This window comes from Anopheles moucheti, chromosome 2 (assembly GCF_943734755.1).
Source record: "Anopheles moucheti chromosome 2, idAnoMoucSN_F20_07, whole genome shotgun sequence".
Lineage (NCBI taxonomy): Eukaryota > Metazoa > Arthropoda > Insecta > Diptera > Culicidae > Anopheles > Anopheles moucheti.
This window is the reverse complement of record NC_069140.1, coordinates 4874381-4898414: the sequence shown is the minus strand read 5'-3', so window position 1 is coordinate 4898414 and position 24034 is coordinate 4874381. Positions and strand designations below refer to the sequence as shown.

The 24034-nt window shown below is 45.0% G+C and overlaps 5 protein-coding genes across 8 annotated transcripts in view; 1 reads left to right on the top strand and 4 right to left on the bottom strand.

Moving 5' to 3' along the window:
• Positions 1–15548, bottom strand: part of LOC128298520 (RNA helicase aquarius) — a 38499-nt gene extending 22951 nt beyond the window's left edge. The window contains exons 1-2 of the mRNA XM_053034272.1: positions 15390–15548; positions 14488–15306 (exon numbers count right to left, since the gene is read on the bottom strand). Coding sequence (XP_052890232.1) covers positions 14488–15306; positions 15390–15482 — 912 coding nt within the window. The 5' untranslated portion in view covers positions 15483–15548. The remainder of the gene's footprint in view (positions 1–14487; positions 15307–15389) is intronic.
• On the top strand, positions 168–14041 carry LOC128298523 (probable G-protein coupled receptor Mth-like 5). Of its 3 annotated transcripts, none has more exons than XM_053034274.1 (4): positions 168–202; positions 9428–9880; positions 11922–12049; positions 12139–14041. In XM_053034274.1, the coding sequence occupies exons 2-4, from the start codon at positions 9712–9714 to the stop codon at positions 13294–13296; spliced, it is 1455 nt and encodes a 484-aa protein (XP_052890234.1). In that variant the 5' UTR covers positions 168–202; positions 9428–9711; the 3' UTR covers positions 13297–14041. The 3 variants fall into 3 exon arrangements, with proteins under 3 accessions (XP_052890234.1, XP_052890236.1, XP_052890235.1); XM_053034276.1 differs by having other exon boundaries at positions 196–220; XM_053034275.1 differs by lacking the exon at positions 168–202 and having other exon boundaries at positions 9258–9880.
• A 265-nt stretch (positions 15549–15813) lies between the features above and the next one.
• Positions 15814–18935, bottom strand: LOC128298522 (cysteine protease ATG4C). The gene is made up of 4 exons (XM_053034273.1): positions 17467–18935; positions 17069–17398; positions 16795–16991; positions 15814–16714 (listed from the first exon to the last, which is right to left on the bottom strand). The coding sequence occupies exons 1-4, from the start codon at positions 18473–18475 to the stop codon at positions 16445–16447; spliced, it is 1806 nt and encodes a 601-aa protein (XP_052890233.1). The 5' UTR covers positions 18476–18935; the 3' UTR covers positions 15814–16444.
• Positions 18936–19479: 544 nt separating this feature from the next.
• LOC128297992 (HSPB1-associated protein 1) lies at positions 19480–20833 on the bottom strand. Of its 2 annotated transcripts, XM_053033715.1 has the most exons (4): positions 20339–20393; positions 20135–20270; positions 19964–20074; positions 19480–19901 (listed from the first exon to the last, which is right to left on the bottom strand). In XM_053033715.1, the coding sequence occupies exons 2-4, from the start codon at positions 20216–20218 to the stop codon at positions 19515–19517; spliced, it is 582 nt and encodes a 193-aa protein (XP_052889675.1). In that variant the 5' UTR covers positions 20219–20270; positions 20339–20393; the 3' UTR covers positions 19480–19514. The 2 variants fall into 2 exon arrangements, with proteins under 2 accessions (XP_052889675.1, XP_052889674.1); XM_053033714.1 differs by having other exon boundaries at positions 20135–20833.
• Positions 20834–21144: 311 nt separating this feature from the next.
• LOC128298877 (ionotropic receptor 40a) lies at positions 21145–23855 on the bottom strand. Its single transcript, XM_053034680.1, has 6 exons — positions 23723–23855; positions 23048–23646; positions 22231–22978; positions 21665–22160; positions 21340–21596; positions 21145–21263 (listed from the first exon to the last, which is right to left on the bottom strand). Exons 1-6 carry the CDS (start codon positions 23853–23855, stop codon positions 21145–21147), a joined length of 2352 nt encoding a protein of 783 aa, XP_052890640.1.
• Positions 23856–24034: the final 179 nt, after the last annotated feature.

Here is a 24034-nt window from a genome sequence, read left to right as displayed (position 1 = left end):
TTTTGTGGCAGTGTATCATGATTCACACTTTCCAACAAATCCCCACGCTTGTGCAATGATCGGAAAACCCCTGTAATACGCACCAAGCTCGAGCATGTTGTGTGGTTTGCGCGTTGTCTACTTGTTTGCCGGTGCCGGAGTGTGTTTTTAGCCTTTCAGGAGCTGCCTACATATTTTAACACAGTTATCGCATCTACCACGGGTAAATAACACAAAACAAGTGAGTCAGCGGTAGTTATTTAGCCGTCGGTTTCGCGGCCAATTCCGTGACTGGTGGCCACTCATAAAACGGGCTTGCGTAAATTCCGTATTTGGATTTGTGAAAAGGATTTTTGTGAGGAAACATAGCCATGGAAATAGAACGGAAAGGCCAAAAAAGTGTTGCCACGACGTGTAATTTCCCGGCGTGCGTAAATGAGCGAGAAATAAGCCACAGCAAACGGGGCTTAGCCGTTGGAGTGAAGGAGCGCAGTGACGCGAATGCTATCAAAATGGGTTTCGGTCTCGTAGCACCGGTTTTGGCTTCTCTTCGTTCCGTGGTGTTGGGCGACCGTGCCTATGTGCGTGATGTGTTTGGCATCTGGTTTTTTTGGGAAAGGAAATACATAATGAGCCCCGGTTTGTGACTGCGCGTCCAGGTGAAACGTTGCCCACCCGTGTTTACCCGAGTGTTTGTGTGCGCGTCTGTGCGTTTGTGCTAGCGCAAACGGAGGAGGATATACAGCAGTGTTGCGTACGGTCCAAATCAGGTGCCAAAGTTTAAGGGAATGAAAAATCCCTTCGCTGTGAGCAGAAAGAAAATTCAATTACGATCGGGCAATCGGTAAACACGATATGCGAATCGCATTGTAAACAACGTACGTGGAAAACCCATCAACCATTGCGCGATCCGCGATGGAGCTTCCGTTCGTCCAACATCCGGAGTGCAAAAGCAGAAGCGAAATGAAAAAGCATACCCAAGAAACAACGCACGCCGCCAGGGCGTAGGTGTGCCCACCCCGTTTGCTCTGTGGCCAATGTGAAGGAAACGGAAAGTTGTGTGTATTTGTTGTTACCCGGCGGAATTGCACGGTTGAGTGCAAACAAACACACGCAACGGCATGCACTCGGTGACCGCGATGCGCGCGGATTATTTTGCCGTCACGTCAAGCACCGAGTTTGCTATACAACAGCCGTGTAGTAGTTATGAATCTGTTGTGTTGTGCCCTCGTACACCTGCCGGTAGTGAACAGAAATGTGTTTTTTCCTCTCAGGCCCACCAAGTGTGTGTTTGTCATCGACGATCGTACAACCATGGCGTGCAGCATGACGTCATAAGATGTTGGGGATTAATCACGACCGGCACTCGGTCATCAACGTGATGTTTGTCCCCTAGAAGCAGATCAATTACCAGTAACGATTTAGCGAGTTGTGACAATTGCGACAAATCGATGGAATAGCATCATTCACGTTCGATCTCTCCTCAAGATTCCAGCAATCAATTTGCGCCCACAAACGACGCGAGATGCAGTGATGAAGAACACTCTTTAAATGCGCTCAAGATCATGAACTATGGAACATCAATAGGATGATTCATCCAAAGCGTCCTTGGACCTGCTGTACATAAAACATTCTTCGATATTTGTTGTCAATTTTTGTGTTTTTAATTCGTCACACATCTCGATTGCTCAACCCTGCAGTATAGCGCGATTCACGAAAAAAACCCACCACAGCACGGAATATGCTTGAAACGACTCATGCTGCGTTTCTTTGCCTCGTTATGTTTACACTATTGTCGGTGACAATATTACCGTACAAGCCACACATACCTCAGTTTGTCGCAGCATGCCATGGTTGTTAGCATAAACACATGTGACATTTATGAGATCGGAGAAAAAATCCTTTCAGTCCACATACTTTCATATAATATCTAGGGGGGGCCTAATGGATACCTATGTGCACCGGAACCGGATTACAAGGCAAAACGGAAAAGCAAAACCAACCGCAGTACAGTTGCCTTCAAGCTAAGGCGCAGTGTGCGAGAAAAACCCAACAAAATCACGCTCTCTGCATCTTGCAACGACCCAAAAAAAATAAATAAACTTCCGGTAACGGTTTTGGCTGGTTCCACCGCTTCTCCATCGAAGAATGCTAACACCGCCGCAGAATGTGTGATGCAGCAAGCCTGGGAACGAACATTGTTGACGAGAGATGCATTTTCAAGCTTCCGATACCGCCAGAAAGTGTGTTGATGCTCTATGCCTTGTACTAATAAATGTACAACATTTATGGATTTCCTTTTTCTGGTGTTTTGCCAAAAGAAATAGCGGGCCCCCTGATCGACTTATGAGGAGCATCGTTGCCGTGACATGGCTTCTTCGAAGAACCGTAGAAGCAAAAAGGCATGATGCGACCATTGCCATAAGACAGTATTTGGAGCAAAGCTTGAATAGTTCTTTGGATAATGCGTCGATTACGATTCGGTGGTGTATTTTGGTAGCAGCGCCGAGCTTCACATGGCAGGACTGAAGTAAAGTCCCATATCATCCCAATAGATGTAATATCCCCAATATTGCTTTCCTAAATTAATGGACATGCACCAAGGTTATTGACCAGACATCATTAACTGAATACGATCAAACGTCGTTGGACTCACAACATTCAAAATTCAACCAACATTGCGACAGACTAGTGACACTACAAAACCTCAAGGGGTCTTTGAGGCCTACCATTTGTGGACGATTCTTATATGAATCTAATTCACAGCCGTGAACGACTTCAGCACACACTGTACATGAGATGAGATGGGTAAATTCCACCTGGGTAAACACGAATTCCAGATGAATTCTAATTTCTAGCAAGAATCCAAGTTTGACTTCGCTTTGATAATGATACAATAATTATCGGATCAACTTGTTTGTTTCCTTTTCATCTTTACCGAGCCCGGTAACCGGTTCTAGGGAGGTTCGTACTCCCAACAACATCCTCCAATCATCAGTGACATTTCTTCCCAAACGAAATTATTTGACCGTTCGCATTTAAATGTGTGTCAGTTAGCAAAGGGTCTCTCGGCTCGTCCCATGCACCTTTACAATTACAAGAAGGAGCGCTACATGAAACCCACATCAATTAAAAGGGTCCCCTTGGGGGAAATATTCATCCACCCTTGGTATGCTGTGCGACCAAATGGCAGAGCAATTGCAACGACCGCACATTTTTCTTCCTATGCACACTTGATGATTTGATGTCTCTCCACGTCAGGACCAGCTGTTTGCCAAAAGGTGAAAATATCCGTTTTTTGTGGCTTTTAAAATTCACATTAGGAACACATCATCATGGGCCCACCACACCACATCGGTTGGCAAATAAAAATAGAAGAAAGCCACATCTCAACGGGCAACTGCCGCTCAAATGGGGGACAAACATATACAAGAAAAGTATTAAAATTATCGTACACCAACAATCTGCATGTTTGGAGGTGAAAATAGCCCCCAAATACTATCCAAGCGCTGTTTGCACACACATAGCAAGAAAAAAAAACCCCTGACCACGAAATTCACCACACAGTTTGGCGTTTGCTGGTGGCAGGGTTTAAGTATAAAAGAGGCCCACAAATAACACGAAAGGAAACGCAACGAACGTTTCCGTTCGTTCGCTTTTGCTTCAGGAAAAACCTTGCCACACAACAAAAAGTCGCAACGCTACACCACACACATACACGTTTGTGCCACGTATGTATATTGTGAATGAATGTGAGTCCTCCGTGTTATTCAACGCCGGTTTCAGCAAGTGCGAATGTTACACCAAAAAAAAAGGATCGTAAACGAATATTCCCTTATTTGCCTACGTGTGTATTACGCCACATACACATTACAAATGCGGCTCTTGTCATCGGTTAAAAGGAATATGTTCCGCAACGATCCGCTTCTAAGCGGTGTTTTTATATATTTCATACTGCCTCCTGTACCTTTTCCCCAATTTCGTTTGTTTTCTTTTCCATTTCAAATGTTGGAGCATATTTTAAACTCATTTTCATTTTTTATTTTACGAACGAACTAATCTACATTTTATTATTATTCATGAAAACGCTCTTAAACTGCAATCGTTGGAACAAAACGTATCAACAACGAAACTACGAAAACTACCCGTCCACCTGTTTTTTATGATCCTGCTAGCGCACCTCACCTGCAAATACGGCAAGGCTTCATCAGGCTGTCCAGGATTCACTGGGAATGGGAATGTAATGTAATCTGGCGGGATTTTCAAGTTCGTGACATAACCTTATTCATAAGACACAGAACCATCTCGCACAGCAATGTCACCGACACAGCCGCAGCCTCAGCCGCGAGAACCAACAAATCCAACCACCAATTTCCTCGTGCTCGTGTTTTGATATATGCGGAATGCAAATAAAAATGCACAGCAGTCCACCACCATCACCGAGCATGCTCCCCAACCCAATGAGGTGGGGACCGCTGAGACTGAAGCACGTGAAACATAACGCTCGGGCACAACTGGAATAAAATCCGCACGAGCACAGCGGTACCGCGGCTTCGTCTGGGGGTCCGTCCGCCACCCCTTAAGGCATCATAAATTGTACTGATGGCAGCTATTACGGAATGTGTCGCCTCATCGTAATAGATGGTGGGTGCTGAATGAAATTCAACACCAACACACACACTGCTTACTTCGTATGGTGTATGTTTAATTTGGTAAACGATCGATATTTTTAAACAAACGAAATATGTTTTGTAATACGCTAAATTGTGCCTTAACTACGATCGTCTATGCTTTAAGCACAATTCAAGCAACTGGATGCTGTCCCGCGAAAAGAGCGATCCCTAAGAGGACAAAATAATGTCGCTTTACTCTTAAAGCTTCCGGAAGAGACAAAAACACAAAATCTAATTTCCACCTTGCCTACGCTACACCTTCACTTTGCCAGATTCCGTCACGGATATACACGGCCTTTTCGCCGGTGTGGTGAAAGTCCATGCAAAAGACCCACAAAGAGAACGCCATCTCTTGCCACCCACCAAGTGGCTTTCCACCGTTCACATCAGGATCAAAATAAAAACGTGGTTTTTGCTCTCTACTTTTAGGTGCTCTTACGTATCGTGAGATGTTTTTTGTTGCTTCTTCAGGACCCGTGGTTTGCCGCACGCCGCAAGGTTTCCATCACGTGATCAAAACCAACCGTCTCTCGTAAAGCGATGAATGGTTCATTCAAAAACCCTGCACACGTCGGTTGTGGGACTGCGTATACGCACGCATGCCGCCTTTGAAAACAGAAAATCGGACGAAAAAATGAGCCAAAATTGAGCGAAAATATTAGTTCGATAGCAGGGAAAAACTAGAAACTGATACTGTGTTATGATACTGTGTACAGCGAAAAAACAAAAAATCAATAGCTTCCAACCTACGCGCACAACCTCTAATCGAAGCCAATGGCAGAGTGAGGAACGAAGGATACACGTTGGAAAATTTGTCCTACGGGTCCTAGACAAGGGCAAACAAGAGCGATAAGAGCACATTTACCAAATCATCGTTTTAATAAAGAGCCGGGTAACAATATCCCATTCCCGCGGTGGGTTATGCCACGTATTAAGGTCGACCCACGGGCAATGAAGTTCGGTCGCTTCCTATCATATTCTGGTCGCTTTACTGCTCTTTTTGCATGCAAATGGCTCTCTCTCGCTGTGAGTATGCCTTCCGTGTCGTTACGTTTTATGATCGCCGGTCGGGTGCAGCTGATCTGGGTGCTAACTTTGCATTACGTATAGATTGAAATGATTCTGCTGCTACCTTTATGTAAATAATGCATAGAATCATCGTAAACTAATCGTATGAGATAGACAAAAAAAAGCCCGTTCTTCTGCACTCCCGCATAAACGAACACTAATAATCACAGCCCATCAGAACAATAGAACGAAATGCTTCCACCCACACATGGGGGGCACACGGCATGTGAAGGAAACCGGTGACAATTAATCTTCATCAGGATGAACCGGCACACACTGTAACGGGCCTGGAGCAACAGAGGCGAAAGAGTGAACGGCATGACATGCCGTGGCTCAATGTCGAAATATTCTAAGGCCGTAAGGACTGTTAAACATGGACAGAACTATGTCGTTTTTTTTGGTCATGACACTGTGAATCTCAACGTTTTCCCCTGTCGTCGGTCATCTAAACGCCGAAAACCAAACATCACCGACGTTTACAATTCCAAAGAATGTGTTACTTCTGCTCCGGCCTCCGGTTCTTAACATTTCCACTGGTCTCAGCAGGAAAAAAACCGCCCCCCACAGGATAGATGATGGAAAATCGCTGGAATTTATGACCTTCGAGAGTTGCTTCTGCTCGACTACGAGACGGATCCCATCACTCCTCTTCCAGCCAGTCTCTGGAGAGACGCATTTCCTCCTTGGGCAACTCCATGTGCGGTGATGTGGTGATGTGTATCAATGATGAGCCGCATATTAAGCATGGCGGCAGATGAATATTAATGTTGGATGCGCGCTATTCACCGTACGTACGGTTTGCGTACTTTAGGAAATTCATACGGATCTTCTCGGTCGGAGCTGCCTCCGCATTAGCTGCATATTTTATTCACCACACATAAAAGTGTCCTATCCAAACACGCATTCGACGAATTTATCGAGGATATCAAACGGACTTTGATTTCAAATTGACTAAGGTCGAAGGACGAACGAGTCGAACCCACTAAATTGCAGATGGAGTGGAAAATATTGATCGACTTCGATCGACTTAAAATGTTGCTTTACTCTTATTACGTAAAAACGCCCCAATCATGTGTGGGCTTCAAGCTGGCAATCTTTGGAGAGTATGGGAAACTCAGCCTCAGACATACACCCGCGCCGGGCCGAGGAGGTACGAGCGATCAAAACGAAACAAAACCCCGTTATTGTTTTCATTATCGACAGGCTCGTTTCCCGTAGCAGCCAAGCCGGAGCAGTTGCCACTTGTCTTTGATACCTTATCGGGAAAAAGACACACCGTTCGGGACCCAGCAGGATGGACGGAATTCCCCGAGCCTGCTGGGAAAAAGGTTCGATTAACATTGTCCACTCTTTCTCTCCCTCTCTTTCTCTCGATCTGTCTCGTCCTATTCCGCATCATCAACCCGCTTTAAACGTCTCCGAACCGCGTACCACATCCATGAAAGGCGGCGACAAACGGTTCCTTCTTCGCCGGACCCACGTTTCAATCGTCGACGACATCGGTGCGTTCTTATCATCACGTACGCATCTCTTCCGTCGCAAAGAGGAACCGGCAAACCATTCAACCCGAAGGAGGCCGCATCAAGAAACGCCACCCGTATATTGGCAAGATAAAAGAGGAATGCGAAAATATCTTCGTGATGCTACTGGCCAGTGGTTGGTAGGGGGACCACAAACACATAAAAAATGGAAAATTAAGAGAACCGGCCAGTAGCGACAGCAGCAGCAACAGCACAACGTTCCCAAAGACCGAACGGAATCTTTGAACGTGCGTTCTTGCTGGGACAATATTTCGGTGTTGGCTGCCAGTGCACTGATTCCATGTTTGGAGTGTGGTATAAATAACCAGACCTAACTAAGAATATTTTGCAAAAAAAAGGCCAGTACTGTAAGGGGAGGTGACCCAATAACTTTCGGAGCTGCATCGATTTATATCTTTATTTTATTTGCTCTCATCGCTTCCTTTAATGCGTCGCACGGTGTTGTGTTTCTGATGTGAAGAGCATAATAAACAAATTCTGGTGTAGAAGGGAACGGAAATCCATGAAAGATAAGCACTATCATCGAATTACAGACATGGGCTTCCCGTGCTTCCAACGGAACGAGATGACACCGAACCAGCGGAAGGAAAAATGAAACCCATAATTAATTGTATATCACAATCCCAAAAGCTTCCAGGATTGTCATTTGGGAACGGAAAGTGGAAGGTACGGGGCCGTAAATACCTTATACCTTTTCCCCTTAAGATATTCAAGTGTCCACGGTGTCCCATTGCGTAGTTCTCTTGGGCGAGATACACCATGACAAAACGTCAAATCAACCACGGACAGCAACGAGACACGCAAATGGTGTCCTCATCCAAGCAACCATCAACCCCTTTCCGGTTGCCATGGAGGCGCACGGAACGACCGAAACATCACGCACGGATGCGTTGATTCGCGTCAATCACGCCGTTGTGGTCAATACTGTGTTTGCCAACCGAACGAACACATCGTGTATTGTCTTATAAACCATTCATCGGCGTGCGGCTAATGTTAACAAATGCAACCGGAAGTCAAACAGCATCTGCAAGCCGCCAGGGAGTTATCCCGGGGAGACAGCGTACTAAAACAGCCCCAATTGTACTTTGCATAGCTTCCTTGGATCCAAACAGCTCCAAATATCGTATAGCTCCTTTTGCGTTAAGCAATTACAAGATGTTTCATCGTTGGCGCGTTCGGTTCCGAGTCGAACGTGACGATGCTTTCAGCCACATATTCTACAAACATATCATCGTTAGCAAATTCGGCGAAACAATCACGATAACCTTTCGCTCCAGTTGGTGGATCGAGGAACGGCACGCGAGTTATTGGGGGTGCGATTCCGTGGAACAATCCTTCCGCCACAGCACCATCCATCGCCCACAGCACACGGGTTTTGGCCAGAAAACCACATCTTATTTTGATGGCGATGATAATGTGAATCACTTATTCCGTAATGATCTCAATTTGTATCTTCCCTGGTGAGAGGTTGGGGGGATGGTGGATCGTCGTCACACACCCAACCCATCCACTTCATCGCACTTCGGGTCGTTGAAATTGAGCAACACATCCTGCCACGGGTTTGAGGGGGTTGTGAGTGATGCGCAGCGGCAACCGGTAGCTGCTGTCTGTTAAAAGCAGAACCTTCTACAGTCTCGCGGGTTTTTTCCCCCCATTCGCCTTGCAAGTTGGTCTCAGTGTCAGCATAAATAAATGAGAAATTTCTGAAGCTCTTCCCCGGTCGTCTATGGCACGCGCACACATTATGCGGTGTACAGCCGGTGAAAAGGCAAAACTCAGTCGGTTTTCTATAGGAACTGGGGATGATATCCCGTGTACCGTGGCTGCACATGTTTGTGTCTGCGCTTGGAATGTATATGCTCGTGGGTACACGGGTTTAATGAGCTGTCCGTTTTGTTTTTCCCCCTTTTCTCCCCAACCTGTGAATCTGTGTAGCTGATCGCTGAAAGGAAGATCCACATGATCCATACGCATGGCAGTAACGAGCTCGCGTAAAGGTTACGGGTTAGAATGAGAGATCCACAATCTTTGCTGTGAATTATGAACGACCATTAATGATTCTGCAGTGTTGTCCACGCCATATTCTATCTACCAAATGGAGAAGATTAAAGTTATCCATTACTGTAACAATTTCTAATGATTTATTTAACGTTCTTCTGCTTGTAGAATTACACCTCACGGCGCAGAAAACAATAACGATGCACTACAGCTAGCACTAAATGCAACTCGTTCTCGTTTTGAATGTTCCTGCCCCACACCACACCACGTATCTCATCCTTCGCCAGACGTGGGGGCCTATTGTTCAACATTCTGCTAGCGACAAAAGACCAATACAGCAACACATAATCTCCCCCCAACGCGACAACGAGGACGACGACGGGAATCTCGCAAAACTTTCCTCATAACAAGGGAGAGGGTGTGTCTCTAGTGTTCCACCGCTTGGCCACAAGATGCGAAAGATGCCAGCACCCACCAGAACCGCCTTCGCAGTTATCGTCCTTACCGTAATTGGGTTTACCCATTCGACGACAACTTCACCGGTCCGGATAAACAAATGCTGCGAGAAGTTTGAGGTCATGTACGATGGAAAGTGTACCGTTGCCGCCACGGTCAATGCAAGTAAGTGCCTTCCACTGAAGCAACGGAAACGCTTCACAGATAACAGATGTTTTGGGAAAAAGTAGGGTCCAACGATTGCACTCGCACAATAATGGCGCTAACTAATTAGTTTTTAAACCCGACCCAACCGGGACACATTCACCCGGTGGTTTCGCCATTTTCGAGGACCTTTTGGACCTCGCAAGACGACGTTTGTTTCAACAATGAGCCTTTTTAAATTCCGATGCGTATTTAAAATTTGCAACGAGGCTGAAATAACGATTCACCAACAGCATAATGTTATGACCCGGTTTTGGTAACAAGGTATCGCGATCGCGCGCTCCACTCAGAGCGATGGCTTCTGTTTGCACCACGAAACGTTCGCACACTCAAAGGATTTTAACGTAAATATTGAACCTTAATTTTATTGCAATCAATAAAGAGTTGTCGATGGTGTTCGTCCCACCGCCATAATCATGCTCGAAGCTCAAAATGTGTTCAATGCCTTTCGATACTCGATGCAATCGAGCAGCGTCTCACTTCGGAGGCGTGCTCTTCTACCTTACATTCCGACAATCGAAATAAATCCAATAATATTTCCAACCGTTATCGAGTGGTTACCGATAAACGATACACCTAAACTCATCGAAGAACAGAGGCTATGGGCTCTTTCCGTTTTGCTTCGTTCTATCTACTCTGCATTTAAAGAGAGCCTCCACCAGTGGAGATGAAAGATTTAGGAATAAAGTTATGGGAGTTTGATTGTTGAAAGTTAACTACCATTAAATTCCAACAACCAATGTGACGAGTGCCCAACAGACCAGAACATGGATGTTAGACCATATATTAAAGAATTTAAATATCTTAAAGATAATGTCGTCTCGCACAAACTTGTGTTGGGGTATGAGGTGTTACCTTTCGTCATCCTTAAGAAGAGTTTTCCTATCGTCAGTTTATCAAGATAAATAGAAATATACGTTGGAGTGCTATAAGTAGCACCTACTTATTCGAAGAAGTCAATCATTCTTTTGAACCATTTGCGAGAGATCAAGGAGTTTTTTATCTGCACTCGTCGTATCATCAGCATCCACGCCTACTTCGCTTTGTTTCCCAATTGATTTGGTGTCGTCTGAGAGTGCGCTATCTTTGGAGAGTGGCGATACACGGCATGCGTAATATCGATGTGTGCCATGAAACCTAGCCGGTCGTTCATTCATCCATCAATAACACCAACGCCAATACTGGCCATTTAGTGATGTGAGCATGATTTATACCCGGATTTCAATCATACTTCAAACAAAACACCAACATTTAAGGATGAAATCAAGCGCAATGCGGCGAAAGGAGTGGCTAGTTCTGCCTCTCGTGCCTTATTGTTATGACACATTTCCAAATGCCCCCAAATGGCTAAAGCAACGCATTGCCGGATAAAATGCTCTAGGAAATCTGTAATGCTTGAAAGCCCTCCTGATCACATACCAAGCGGAAGCTTAATCGAAATTCCATTTCATCCTACTTACTACGGGGCAGGAGCATGATTGCTTTCGGTGCTACTACTATCGTTTCCGGGTTTTGAAAACATACCGGCGCAACCGGCGATTGTGTGCCTTTTTATGGACGAACACTCCAAAGAGTTCGCTTGTATCGTACATGCAGGAAAAGCGATACGCTTTTACTTGTTTTGAGCTAGAGAAATTCTTTTCATTCCTTTACACACTTCGAGTGGATGTTGTGCTGAAGGAAGAAAATTGGTGTGCTACTTACGGTTCGCTAGCAGGACGTGAGGGTTGTATGATACGAAGCAAACAACACGATAGAAAAAGATAACAACATTACAACATTCAATTGTGCAACACTCAAGTGCAGTCACCAGGGAGTTGATTGCTGCAATATATAGAACAGCCTGACCTCCACACCTGTGCCACATTGGCCATCGACACACCACGACACGTACGTGACAGAACAAAATTGCGAGGACAAGGCTTTTGAACGTGCAAAACGTCCAAGAGGCCCATTTTTCATCAATTTCATGTTTGCCTCGTTGTGGCCCCTCTCTTTGCAGCCGTGTGGAAACCAGAGTTCATCGGTCGAAAAGGCGAACGGAACGTGCAGGTCGACAATTATCGTTTCGTCATTGGACTGCCGGACTGTGGCACCAAGCAGAAGTTCATCATCTACGAATACCACGACGTTAGTATCGCTTTTCCCAATTTCCGAACGGTGGCGGGGCACGCAATGCTGTTTTTTATTACAACTTTTCATTTTTCCACACCTTTCAGAGCCAAGACAAATTGATTCTCTTTCCGGATGGTCAGCTGCGGCACCTTAGTCTGCACCACCACAGCACCGAGCAGGGTAGCGTGGGCAGCTATTTGGACGAGGACTATATCGGAGACTCTAATGGGCCGCTGCTACACTACGACTACTCGCAGGGGCTTTACTGTTTGGATCGTGCTATCGGCAGTGCCGGTGCAGGTGGAGAACTGATGGAGAGTATGATGGCGAAGGTATGCTCCCCGAAGGAAGAGATCCACTGGACCGACAGTGACGTGATGTTGCGCAAGATCATCAACCCGATTTGCCATGGTTTGGCCATGATCATTCTGCTGATAGTAGCGATCATTTACTTCGTGCTGCCAACGTTGCGCGATCTCGTCGGCAACATGGTGACAACGATCACGATGTGCCTGATCGTGAGCCAGGCGGCCGATCTGGTACGCATCTTTACCGAGTTCAGCAACCACGTTAGCTTCCTCATAGCGGATCTGTTCTTCTACGTCAGCCTGCTCGGTGCGTTCTTCTGGCTAAATGCGATGGGTTATTACATCTGGAAGATGTTCCGCACGCGTAACGTTTTCTTGCGCGTTAGCGATGGTCGAAAGTACTGTTGGTATTCGGGATATGCCTGGGGATGTACCGGTACGATGGCAGCAATCGCTGTGTTTGCCCACTTCTTTCTCGATCTCCCCGGCAGTAGCAGCAGTGCCACCGAAACCATTCACCATCCCGGAAGAGAAAGCTTTTTCGAGGGGCAGGACAACATCAGCTGGTTGGGCGTAGCCGTGTTCTTTACCCCGATTGCGTTTATTATTATAGTGAACATTTTCTTCTTCGTCACCACGTTACGCTTTATCAATCGGATGCACACGTACGGACGGATTCACCATAAGCTACGCTGTAGCTTCGTGATGTTCACACTCATCTTCGCCACAATGAGCATCGCTTGGCTGTTTCTCATTCTCTCGTGGTTGCATTTTGACGGGTTGCTCTACATGCACATCATTGCCAATGCATTGCAGGCACCCTGCATCCTCTATATTTGTGTGTTGCGTCAAAAGCATGTAACGTTCCTTGTTAAATCATGCTTCCGCGACCAAGCACCCCAAACGACCGAGTGGGGTGACGAGATGACGTACATGAACGGCGGTGATTACTAATATTAGTATTTTGGAAAAAGACGTACATCGTTCCATCCAGTTGACTATACAGTCGTGTTGTATTATTCGATTTCATCTTAAACTTATGGTAGCTACAGCATGATCCTCAGAATCAAGAAAACTCCATTTGATATTATGTGGGCACAGAAGGGTCGCAGTGACCACCAGTCGCCAAGACAAAAGATATTCATTGCATCTATTTTACCGTCCATCGGCTCTCCATCAGGTAAAATGTTTTTGTACACTAAAGTGGAATAATCGAATGGATTTTACAGAGTGGGACGAACGAAAAAAAAACGAACAGAATCTCAGGCCGAATATGCTTCCAGGCTTCTAAATTCCAGTCTTCAACAGCTAAGAATAAGCAGCAAATATAGTCATAGTTCATACGCGCAATGATATGATAGGGCACTGCTATATTAGTCATAAAATGCAGCAAAACGAACAAAAAGCATCAGTTTTCCGCTCGAGATCAAACAAAAAAACTACTCGTGGGAAATGTAGATTCTCCCGATATACTCCTTGCACCTTGCTCCGTGTAGATAGTAAGTGAAGAACAAAATATTTGTAAAAACATTAAATTTTAAGCTAATTTTAAACGTTAATTGGTGCGCAGTTGTACTTCAACACAGCCGACAGTGTCTTACCGCTTTTTTGGCATTAAAAATATACATTTAAGGTTAAACAGAACAAGCCTCTGCATGCAACAGAAGCGCATACGTGGTTTTAGCAAATAAAACGGATTGTACAATAAATGACTCTGTTGTTGTAATGGTTTAATGAACCATACTGTGTACTGGTTGAAATAGCGTCGAACTACAATTAAATGAGCGTCATTGAATGGTTAAGAAATTCAAATCCACAGCAAAATATCAATTTTCTTCCTGGCCTGAATCAAAATCACCGCTTGTTGATTCAGACAAATTGAATTTACCTGAACGTTCCTTGCCAACCGTAAAGAAATAAGTTGGTGTAATGTTTTCCCCTTTGCCTGCACCAACAACCCACTTATTTCAAGCAATAAAACCAAGATTTTCTAAACAAAAATTGGTTCCCATTGGTGGCCAGAATACAAAAAAAAAATTATGTCCTCCTTCCTATTACGTTGAATAAACAAATCTTCCGATGGTTATTGCTTATTTAACCGCAGCCCATTGAATGTAACAGTAGGAATAAAGAAATTCCACTCACCTGAGCAAACAGATTTCCTTCTTCGCGAAGGACCAACGGCGATAAGGAACAACGTACGACAACGTGACAGTCGTCCATGACAGTATTGAAGAATCTTCTAGTCGGCAACAGCGCTTCCAGATCGATCAAAAATTCGACGAACCGTTCACAGTAACGCACCGTTTCCTCGCACACCGGACCGTCCGCCGGGATGGTCTCAAGAATGCGTATGAACTTTATCATTAAATTCTGCAAAAAGTGACGTTCCCAATGAAGCTTTTCTCTCTGCTCCGGTTTATCCCGTTTTTGGAGCTTTTTCCAAAATTTGCGCCATTCCGGGATTTGGTTCAGCTCCTGTTCGCGCCGCTTCGACTGCAGACAGGCCCACATAGCTAACGAAACAAGCCGCTTCGCCTGATTACGACATATTTCCACCTCCATGCTGTTGAAGCAATGGTTCAAAAACACCAGCAATGCCGTCTGTTCGCGCATTGTGGCCGGTGTCACGGGGCACTCTTCGATGCACGCTTCCAGCACGCGCTGGAAAAATTTCACAAACAGCTCACCATTTTTCTCGAACACTTTCCACACTTCCACCTTTTCACGGAACTTTTCATTCACCATCGCCACTACCGACATGAGATGGGCACGACTCGCGCCTTGCCCGTCAAAGTTCGGCCACAGGTAGTTTTCCAGGTACTGGCTAAACTCCAGCATCATGATCCGGCGCAGCGAATGACGCGTATCGCATATCTCTTTCCGATAGACATCTTCTATGATCTGAGGGTTGTACGCTTCGTGTTCGTTTGCTGTATCCGGCGCCCAAAACCGGTTCGCAAGCTGGAATACGAGAGAGAGTGAAAAAATCCATCATTAATTAATGCATTTTTTGAAGATGATAAACAAAGCCCGCGTGTACTTACGAAAGTTATTTCGTCTGCGTTTATTTGCGAAATCGTGATCGCTCCCTTTGGGACGGGTTTATCCTGCGATTGATTTTCATCTTGTGGCGCCATCCTCGACACTACACAATGCGCAAAGTTAAACAATATTTCACTCGAACTCGCGAACAACCGGCCGGCTGAATGGGTCAATTTTCTGCGTACGCGCGTCTGTACCAAAACAAACGGTGCTCAAACAATTCCTTCCAGTTGTTTGACAGCTGTGAAGTTAAGTCCATTGCCTCTAGATGGCGCGCGCGATTTCCTACGTTTGTTCTTCGAACAGTGGCGTGGAAGACATTCTCGAAAAGTCCAACCGAAATGTTGTCCAGTTTGTTTCAAATTAAACACAATTAAACACATTGCAATCCACACGTTTTCCACTTTACGATTAGTTTTTTTTATTTATTTTATATGTAAAAAATCTTCCAACTCTACACGGTACAATATTTGGGTTTGCATATGTTCATGCGTCTTTCAATCGGTAGTAAGTACGAACATAAAATATTACGCTTAACTCTAATCGAAAGTAAACCAAGCGCGGCAAAACATGCATTGCACAATAAATAAAATCTTCCATAACTAAATGTTATAACATACCTATGGTACAGATATTTGTTTACTTCTTTGCAATATGTAAGCGGAGTGCCAGTCTGCATAGGTAGGAGTAAGGTAGTTCTCGTTAAACAACGGAGCAATTTGCACGGTTCCATCCATCTTAAGCGATACAATCACAATATAAGTACAATTTTCTACGGTAATCCATTACTTGCTCTCTAGATCTCTAGAACATTACTTTTCTTGCTCTTATGCCGAACTGAAACCTGTGTTTCATGTCTGGTCACCTAGTTGCTCGTGTTGTACCAAACGCAACAGATGTTATACCCATTCGATTGCCTGTGTGGAATGTTGTTGTATAGAACAGGCAGAATAAATGTTATGCAGTTGACCCGGTTTGATGACAAGGAACCACCAATCATCGGCTAAACATATCTAGCTTTATGAATCCCATTAGTACCTTTTGCTCCAACGTGTTGTTATAGAATGACGAACTCTATCGCCTCATCTTCTTCTTCGTCATCGTCCTCATCGTTTCCTGCGACCATGTGCTGTGGTATAGCCGTCGGAGGTGATCGATAAGCCGTCGGGTGAGAATATTGAGGCTGCTGTCCTGGCAGATCGGCCCGCTGCTCGCTACTTTTCCCACGACAAAACACAAACATCGGGTAGCTGACGGAGCTGTTCGATGATCCGGATGGGTTCGCGAATCCTGTTTCTTGATTGCCTTGATAAACGGGTATTAAAAACTAAAACAACCATAACACAAATTAACAATGCCGGATAAATGAGATTTACTAAAGCAACACTTCAAACGCTCAACACTCACCGGTTTTACGCTGTCGATAAACTTATAAAAGTCCCTCTTCGTTTCACAGTAAAAGCCAATGCAACAGCTAGGATCCATTTTGCTTAGCTTCATCTTACGTGGTGATTTACAGTGAAACGAGGTGACTGGAAAGTTTTCCTGATTCACGTCGACCATATCTTGGCAGTAGTGCGGATCAAGATGTATTAGTTTGTCCTCTACAAAAGAAAACTTCGTACAGTGAAATACTGCTGCAGATAAGCTTATATCCCTAGAGTCATTCACTACTTCGTACCTTGATATCCAACGAAGTACAACGAGTGCTTCGGTCTTCCGCCAATAATGCCGATACAGTAGTCCAAACTTAGCATCGCCTTAAGGCATTCGTTGTAAATGGGATTAAGCTTGTCAGTACCGAGCCGAAGCGGTACAAGCAAAATTAATGACTTCCAGTGAGCGGATTGTCCTTCATCATCACCATCTGCGCTGGGAGAACTGCCGCTTTTATCCACATTGGTCGGGTGTGCTGTGGTTCTACTACTTCCAGCCATACACTTTTGCTGCCAGGGCGCTACAGGCGGTGGTGCCGAAACCGTGCACTCGTCAAGAATGTCCTGTATGTAAACTAAAACCAAAAAAAAATACGTTAGGATTAGAGCTTCCTTTCATCGTAACGAAACGATTCTCACTCACCAGCGCAATCCTGGGCAACGTAAACGTTTACTCCATCCAAATCGGTAATTTCCTGTGCTGCCAAACGTACCGCCTGTCGTAACAAATGTGCTACCGCTCCCGGACCGTACCAATCGCCAGGCTTTTTGCCCGATTCCTTCCCCAACGAAACCAGCGTGTGAATGGAAAAGGGACTCGTTTTCGAAGATGTGTCTCCGAACCAACGGATCACCTTCCTGTGTATACTCTCCTCGTATACCGTAAACATCGACACGTCCCAGCGCCAACTGCGGCCAAGGAAATGTGCCACTAAACCCTGCGCTAGCAGCATCTGCCCACTTCGTATCATGCAACCCCAGCCACAGTCGGACGTATAGTTCGAATCGTCCATCGTTTGAAATTCCCGTCGGTACGTCATCCAAATGCGCGATATGAAATCCCTTCGGAACGCTTCAATTCCTTCCTCCTCTATGATCGCTTCCGGACTGCTGTCCTCAATGGCGTCGGTACCCGTTTCCTCCGGTGGTGAGTTGGATCCTTCGGCCAAGTAAACGTTCTGCAGTATCATCAGCTGGCCATCCGGACCCGACGTGCCAAGCTCTACCGAGCTTTCCATTGATGGTCCGGGTGTTGCCTTCTGATGGTAGCATCGACCCAGCAGCCACAAAGGTTGCTCTTTCGAAAAATTGGTCTTCATTTTATAGCTCCAACCGAACTTCATGTTGTTCCACATGGTTAACAGTTTCGACTCCACCTTACCCTTGAACTCTTCACCTGGACCACCTACAGGTTGGTTCGAAGAGGGACCACCTCGCATCGGACTACACGAGGCGGAAACGGTTTCATGGCGGTGTGCGTGCGGTGGCAGTGAAATCTTCCTCCCAGGAGTTTTCGTTCCATCGTTCCCTTGGTCAGCAACCTGCGGCTGGTCACGGTGTCGCGAATCACCTTCGGAAACGCTCCGGAAGTGCTGGGGTGTAATGGACAGCTTGTTGAATCCGGTACGATTTAACAGCACGTCGTAGTTCATCGTCTTTCCGATGGGAGTGTTCGCTATCCTGTTCAAACTGTGGGGATCCAATTGTGTGAAACAGTGTAGAACTGGCAGGTGATTTTGCAATCAAATCGCTCCAAGCAAAAAACCAACTAGGAAATCACCGTTTCGTACGCAACCTTGTTACCGTTTGTCTCAATTATTCCTGCGTGCGAATAAGATAGCTCAGTGCAGCTCGTTTCTACCTTCAGCGTAGCACAATCGCTTTCCTATCAGGTGACGGAATGCAAACAAATGGCCATGAAATTACCATTGGCAAAATCCCCAAAGCTGAACTACACTACACCCACACCCACTTGGCGTTCGTTCCGTGTTTCACCACCAGTCAGAAAATCACGCTACGCTTCGACTCGATCGATGAAACCACTCACGCTTGCTCTGGTTCCGTTTCAGAAGAAAGAATTCACACTTTGTACATTTCCCTTGCGTTGATGTATTTCTAGTTTACGGTGAAAAACAGAGAAAAACATCTAAATTGATTCCATTCTTTTTTAGCACTGTTGACATTTGTTAGAAAATGTCACAATAGATAAACGTCACAACAAAACAGGGTGACATTGCGGAGGGAATTTTTTAGATCGAATTTGGTGGAACATTCCGAAAAATGAAACTTATTTAAGCAAAAGTCTTGTTTTTTATTTAAAGTAGGTATACCTTTTATCCCGTTCGTTGATTGAAAAGCTTGACTTTGCCACTGGCAGTCACTGCTGCAAACAACCGGAGTCAGGAGTCAGAATGTTCGGCACAATTGGCGCTGGTTGCCATTCCCTGATAGAACATTCACATGATTTGTACTACTTTGTTTGAACCGTTTACAAAATCGAAATGCTGATGTTGCACAGCACATTTTGTATAATTTTTAAACAAATTTAAATATCTTAAATGCTACAAGATACCTAAAATACGATTCGAAGAAGAAAAATTATGGACTTCATACATTCAAGTAAAGGTTCGAACAAACTAATTGGAAATAGAACTGCATATTACAATACAACGCTGTATTAACGGTCGTATATCACCTTCTATTTTCATTCATCAAGACATTTTCTATTAACTTCACTACATCGGTTTTACAACATACGTTTACCAATTTTCCTAATCTAACCACTAGTTCCGTTTCGTCAGGGGTTAACCCTGCGAAGTTGCCATCGTTTTGAGATGAATCGTATCGAGAATGGTTGGAAGTGATAATGGTAAAAAAATCACATTGCTGTAGCTTTCCAACCGGCTTTATAAAGAGTTTATATTCTTCTATCAATCGTTCGAAGGCATCGCTGGATAGGTAGTTACAAGGATAACGCTTTGGCTCTGTACATTGCTGTTTGTTGTTACGCTTTTGATCAAGCAAATAGTTCAAAATATCATACGATTGCCTAATGCTGCTCGTTGTGGTCAATAGATCCTGTTGGAGAGAAATAAGAATTAGTTTGTGGTTGGTTCGAAAGGTGTCACATTGGGATGCACCTCGTTCGGGTTTATAATATGACTTTTAATATTCTCTGCCAACCCGTCACACAAATCTTGAAGCAAAAGCTTGCTGATGCATTCCGAGATAAGAGAATCGACATCCGTTTCCTGCAGATCATAAGAAAACCACTTTATAACCCACCATTTATCTACACTCCCTTTACGTACCAAGCTAAGCCAAGTGTTGAAATTAAGAGCAGGTTCTAATGTTTCCACGTAGTGCCACCATTTCGGAGGTACAATTAGTGCCATTCCGGGCTCCAGCACTATATGATACACTTCATTCTCCACTTTCGCAAACTGGCTGTAAGATGCGGGACTGTAAAAATTTTCCTCACAATACACACTTGATTCTTCAAATGGGACACGCACTGGGGTTAGCTTTGCTTCCGGAGGCAACAGTGTCCAAGATTTGCGTCCAAAAACCTGCACCACAATGTTGCACCCATACGTATCGTAGTGGCAGGGAGTGTGGGCCTGTGCCGATCCAATCCAAAACGTTATATCGTCTTCAACCTCTGGAAACCCGAAGCATGCAAAATTGATTCCCTTCCGGCATGGTTCTGGTAGCAGTGCGATGTTACGATAACTGAAGGAGTCCCATCGTTCAGCTTTATGGTACGTATCTCTTTTGCAAATGTCGCCCATTTTCATCTCTCTCTTCGTTCGTTGAGATTCCCATTGTGGGTAAATACCGCCTTTCACCGAGCATCCATCGAATGGTACGGAATCCTGGTGAACATCGTCGAATGATTTGCACCACTCGTCGAATGTTTGTTGAAAGCAGTACCATTGAGGATTTACGTTGTGCAGCACATACGGTTGCTTTGCGTTCAAAACTATATCTTTCAATTTGGTCGGTTCCATTGGCTGCTCCTGGTTTGCGAGCTCTGGATTTGTGGAATCGAATTAAAACCGGCGGCCGAATCTTCGCTTGTTTTCAAACAAAACACAACAATCAGACTGACGACATCCAAAATCGTCTGCTGTCAAAGCTAACGTCTTCGTCTAATCCATACGTTTGTTGTAACATTTTTTAAACTTCTTCCGTTGTAACCAACAGAGATCCTCAAATTGAGAAATGAAGAGTTCATTAGAGCTCATGAAGAAAAATATCATTGGAGTTTAATTCAAAATAATGCTATTCTATTCCGGATTCGTTGTCGATTTTACGCGAATCACCTCCACTGTGGGCAGAGTTGCCCAACCACACACTTCACCTTAACGCCAACGCGGTCTATTATTTCTCCACATCTGATGATCATTTTAATGTGTCTTTCAATAAACAGACAAATTCCTGCAAAAGTGATAAATCGAAATATACCCTCTGAAATAAAAAAAATCTCCTCCGTTGTTGTATGGTTTGGGCTCACCTCCAAGCAGGTGACCGCACGCTAGCACCAAAAATGCGCCTTGCAACATTCGTAAATTCATTGGATGCAGTTTATCGTTCGAATCCGTCTTCCGTTTGCTCCCGGTGCCGTCTGTGTCACAGTCAGAGTTGGTAGATTTCGTCGAGCGCACTGTTTCTTCCGAGTGCGATATGCCTCCCTTGTGGCGTCCGAACATCTGCTCGTATTCTGCTATGGTTATCTTCTCCACAATGCCTGCCTCGAACAGACGCATGATGCTGGAAATGTAATATAAAGAAAGATTATTTCCCAAATACGCCACATTCTGCCTACGATACACACATACACCTCGTTTAAGCTGTCCAAAAACGGACATCCAATCTGCACGGCCACAGCAGAATAGCGCGTGTACAGCTTCTCGCTCAGCTGAAACCGATTGGCACCGTACCGTTTGGTGTTGAAATATAACGTTTCTCGTCCTCCAAAGACAGCGTATTTCGGATCACTCTGCAGCACACGTATGCCTTCCTCGACAGATTTAACCAGAAAGGAATCGTTTACCGATCGTTGTCGTGTCAGTCGATATAGCCGTTGCAATACGCCTGTAGAGTTCACCAGCGCTGCATGGAATGCACTCTGGCGTTCCACCAACAACTCGTACCCATCACGTGTCATGCGGTTTTCTAGCCGTCCGAGCGTATTGATAGGACTTTCGCGTGCCGGGCGTGCCAGCTGGGACGTTAGCTGTGCGGAATAGACGTCTCCGAGTACGTAGGTAGCGCACAGCCAAAGCAAGATCGAGAAGAATCTCGCAAGATGACCATCGAATGGGATGTTGGCCGCTAAGACAGAAGAACAGGAGAAAGATTAATTTTCATACATTTGTAGTCCACATTGTCCATTGACACTTACATTGCCTTAAGTACACGTTGATCGTGTACCATATACAACGATCCAAGCTAGGATAATCTTGCCCATCATTGGTCCTGAAAGTTCGTCGAACACGTGTGTAGCTCATTTCCTCGATATAGCGCATGTTGTAAAAGGCTGGTTTGCGCTGCCGGAACCTTTTATAGCGATTCCGATGCCGTGAGTTAACTCCACTACAGCCGTACCTCCATCGATAAGGCGTGGAGATAATGATGTACAATATGGGTCCAGAAATCAAAATAGTTATAATCACTGGTGGCCAAACCGTGATCTGAAATGGACGCACCAGAGCTAACGCTTCGTTCAGCTTCCTCGGTGCGTGTGTTACAAAGGCCGCCGAGTCGGCCAGCGTAAAGAAAGAAAACTCGACTGCTTTCATCCTTTCCCAGGTGACAGCAACGTCTCCAAGGTAAAGTTCTACCTCCCTGCGCTGGAGCATTCCAAGGGCGCCCGAAAAACTAGCGTTGTCTTCCGACCCGAGAGCTATACCCTGGATTTTCTCGGGTGGTTCCACATACTGAAAGCTGAAATTCATCCGCTCCGCGATCAGCTGCATCAGGTTGTGATCGCGTCCACCTTTCACCGTGAAGTAGGTATCGTCACTTTCTATCGTTACATTCTTTTCGAGATCCATTTCGAATCCGACGGCGTCGTCACTGTTGGTACCGTTCGTCAATTCTGCTGCGTTGGCGCTCACGTTGCCATAAACGATGAAATGCCATGGAGGTTTCTAGTTGGCAGTTACATTGTATTAATTGACCATTTGAAATATAGACTAGCTAAGACAGCGGTAGCTTACGTGTATGACAGGAATACTAAAAACGCGTCCCTCAAAGTTCTTGTAGACCTCTGTCGGTGACGGAAGCAGTGGGACCCGCTTGAACGTCATATCGTTCCCATCGAACCAATTCACGCTTACCATATCTCCACGGTTGTTTGGTTTGGCTTGGTTGTAAAATATCCTAAAGATATTGCGTCTTGGGTTCGTAATGATGGCCACCCGAAAGGGTTCCTTGAGCAGATTATGGTTCAGCGTAGAAGGCATTTGCGAAGCACCCCAATAAAAGATGAACAAACTAAGCCGATGTGCCAACCGTCTATCGGTGATGTCCTGCAGCATGTCTTCCGGATGACAGAATATGAGGGATGTAATTTCTAGCGAGTTTTTTAGATTTTCCTCAATTAAATTGAAGTACTGTTCCAAATCGTAATAAACGCAGGTGGGTATGTTATGATGATGGATCATTACGGTGAGCTTGTCGAGACGATCGATTTTTGTTTCGTTTTGTACCAGAATCACTAACGATTTGGGTGCTAACAGGTTTACCATCTCCGAGATACCTCTTATCATGCCGGACTGATTGGAACGTTCATTCAGAGCAATAAGATTTTTACGAGCTGGAAAATATTCCAAGGTAAAAATTATGTACAAATCCATTCGTTTGGTCGAAGACTAACTTCCTTACTAACTTACCACCATACACTAATGTCGCACGTAATAGTAATAGTGCGACAAGTGTGTACTTTTTCTTCCTATCCACGAACATTTTACACTGCGAGAACTTACGTTGGAACCGTAATCCTTTATACAGGTCATGTGTGGCCATTGACTAGAATTTTCATTTAAGAAACATTACTTATTTACTACATGGCGCGTCAAGAAAATAGCTTACAATGTCCGCGTGTCCATCAATCAATCTAGTGCGTGAGGTTTGCAATTATGACAAGGCTTATGAAACCGAACATTCCTCGCTGGCCGCTATGATGTAGGTAGAAAGTAAACAGA

Coding starts and splice junctions, on each gene's coding strand:
- LOC128297992 (XM_053033714.1), bottom strand. CDS start 20,833: ATGGAACCGACCAAATTGAAAGATATAGTTTTGAACGCAAAGCAACCG. Junction 20,075..20,134: donor TCAACACTTGGCTTAGCTTG/GTACGTAAAGGG, acceptor TATGATCTGCAG/GAAACGGATGTCGATTCTCT. Junction 19,902..19,963: donor ATATTATAAACCCGAACGAG/GTGCATCCCAAT, acceptor TCTCTCCAACAG/GATCTATTGACCACAACGAG.
- LOC128298522 (XM_053034273.1), bottom strand. CDS start 18,475: ATGAACTACGACGTGCTGTTAAATCGTACCGGATTCAACAAGCTGTCC. Junction 17,399..17,466: donor CGTTGCCCAGGATTGCGCTG/GTGAGTGAGAAT, acceptor TTTTGGTTTTAG/TTTACATACAGGACATTCTT. Junction 16,715..16,794: donor TTATCGACAGCGTAAAACCG/GTGAGTGTTGAG, acceptor TGGTTGTTTTAG/TTTTTAATACCCGTTTATCA.
- LOC128298877 (XM_053034680.1), bottom strand. CDS start 23,855: ATGGCCACACATGACCTGTATAAAGGATTACGGTTCCAACGTAAGTTC. Junction 23,647..23,722: donor TGCGACATTAGTGTATGGTG/GTAAGTTAGTAA, acceptor AATATTTTCCAG/CTCGTAAAAATCTTATTGCT. Junction 21,597..21,664: donor TTGGACAGCTTAAACGAGGT/GTATGTGTGTAT, acceptor TTACATTTCCAG/CATCATGCGTCTGTTCGAGG.
- LOC128298523 (XM_053034274.1), top strand. CDS start 9,712: ATGCGAAAGATGCCAGCACCCACCAGAACCGCCTTCGCAGTTATCGTC. Junction 9,881..11,921: donor TGCCGCCACGGTCAATGCAA/GTAAGTGCCTTC, acceptor CTCTCTTTGCAG/CCGTGTGGAAACCAGAGTTC. Junction 12,050..12,138: donor TCATCTACGAATACCACGAC/GTTAGTATCGCT, acceptor CACACCTTTCAG/AGCCAAGACAAATTGATTCT.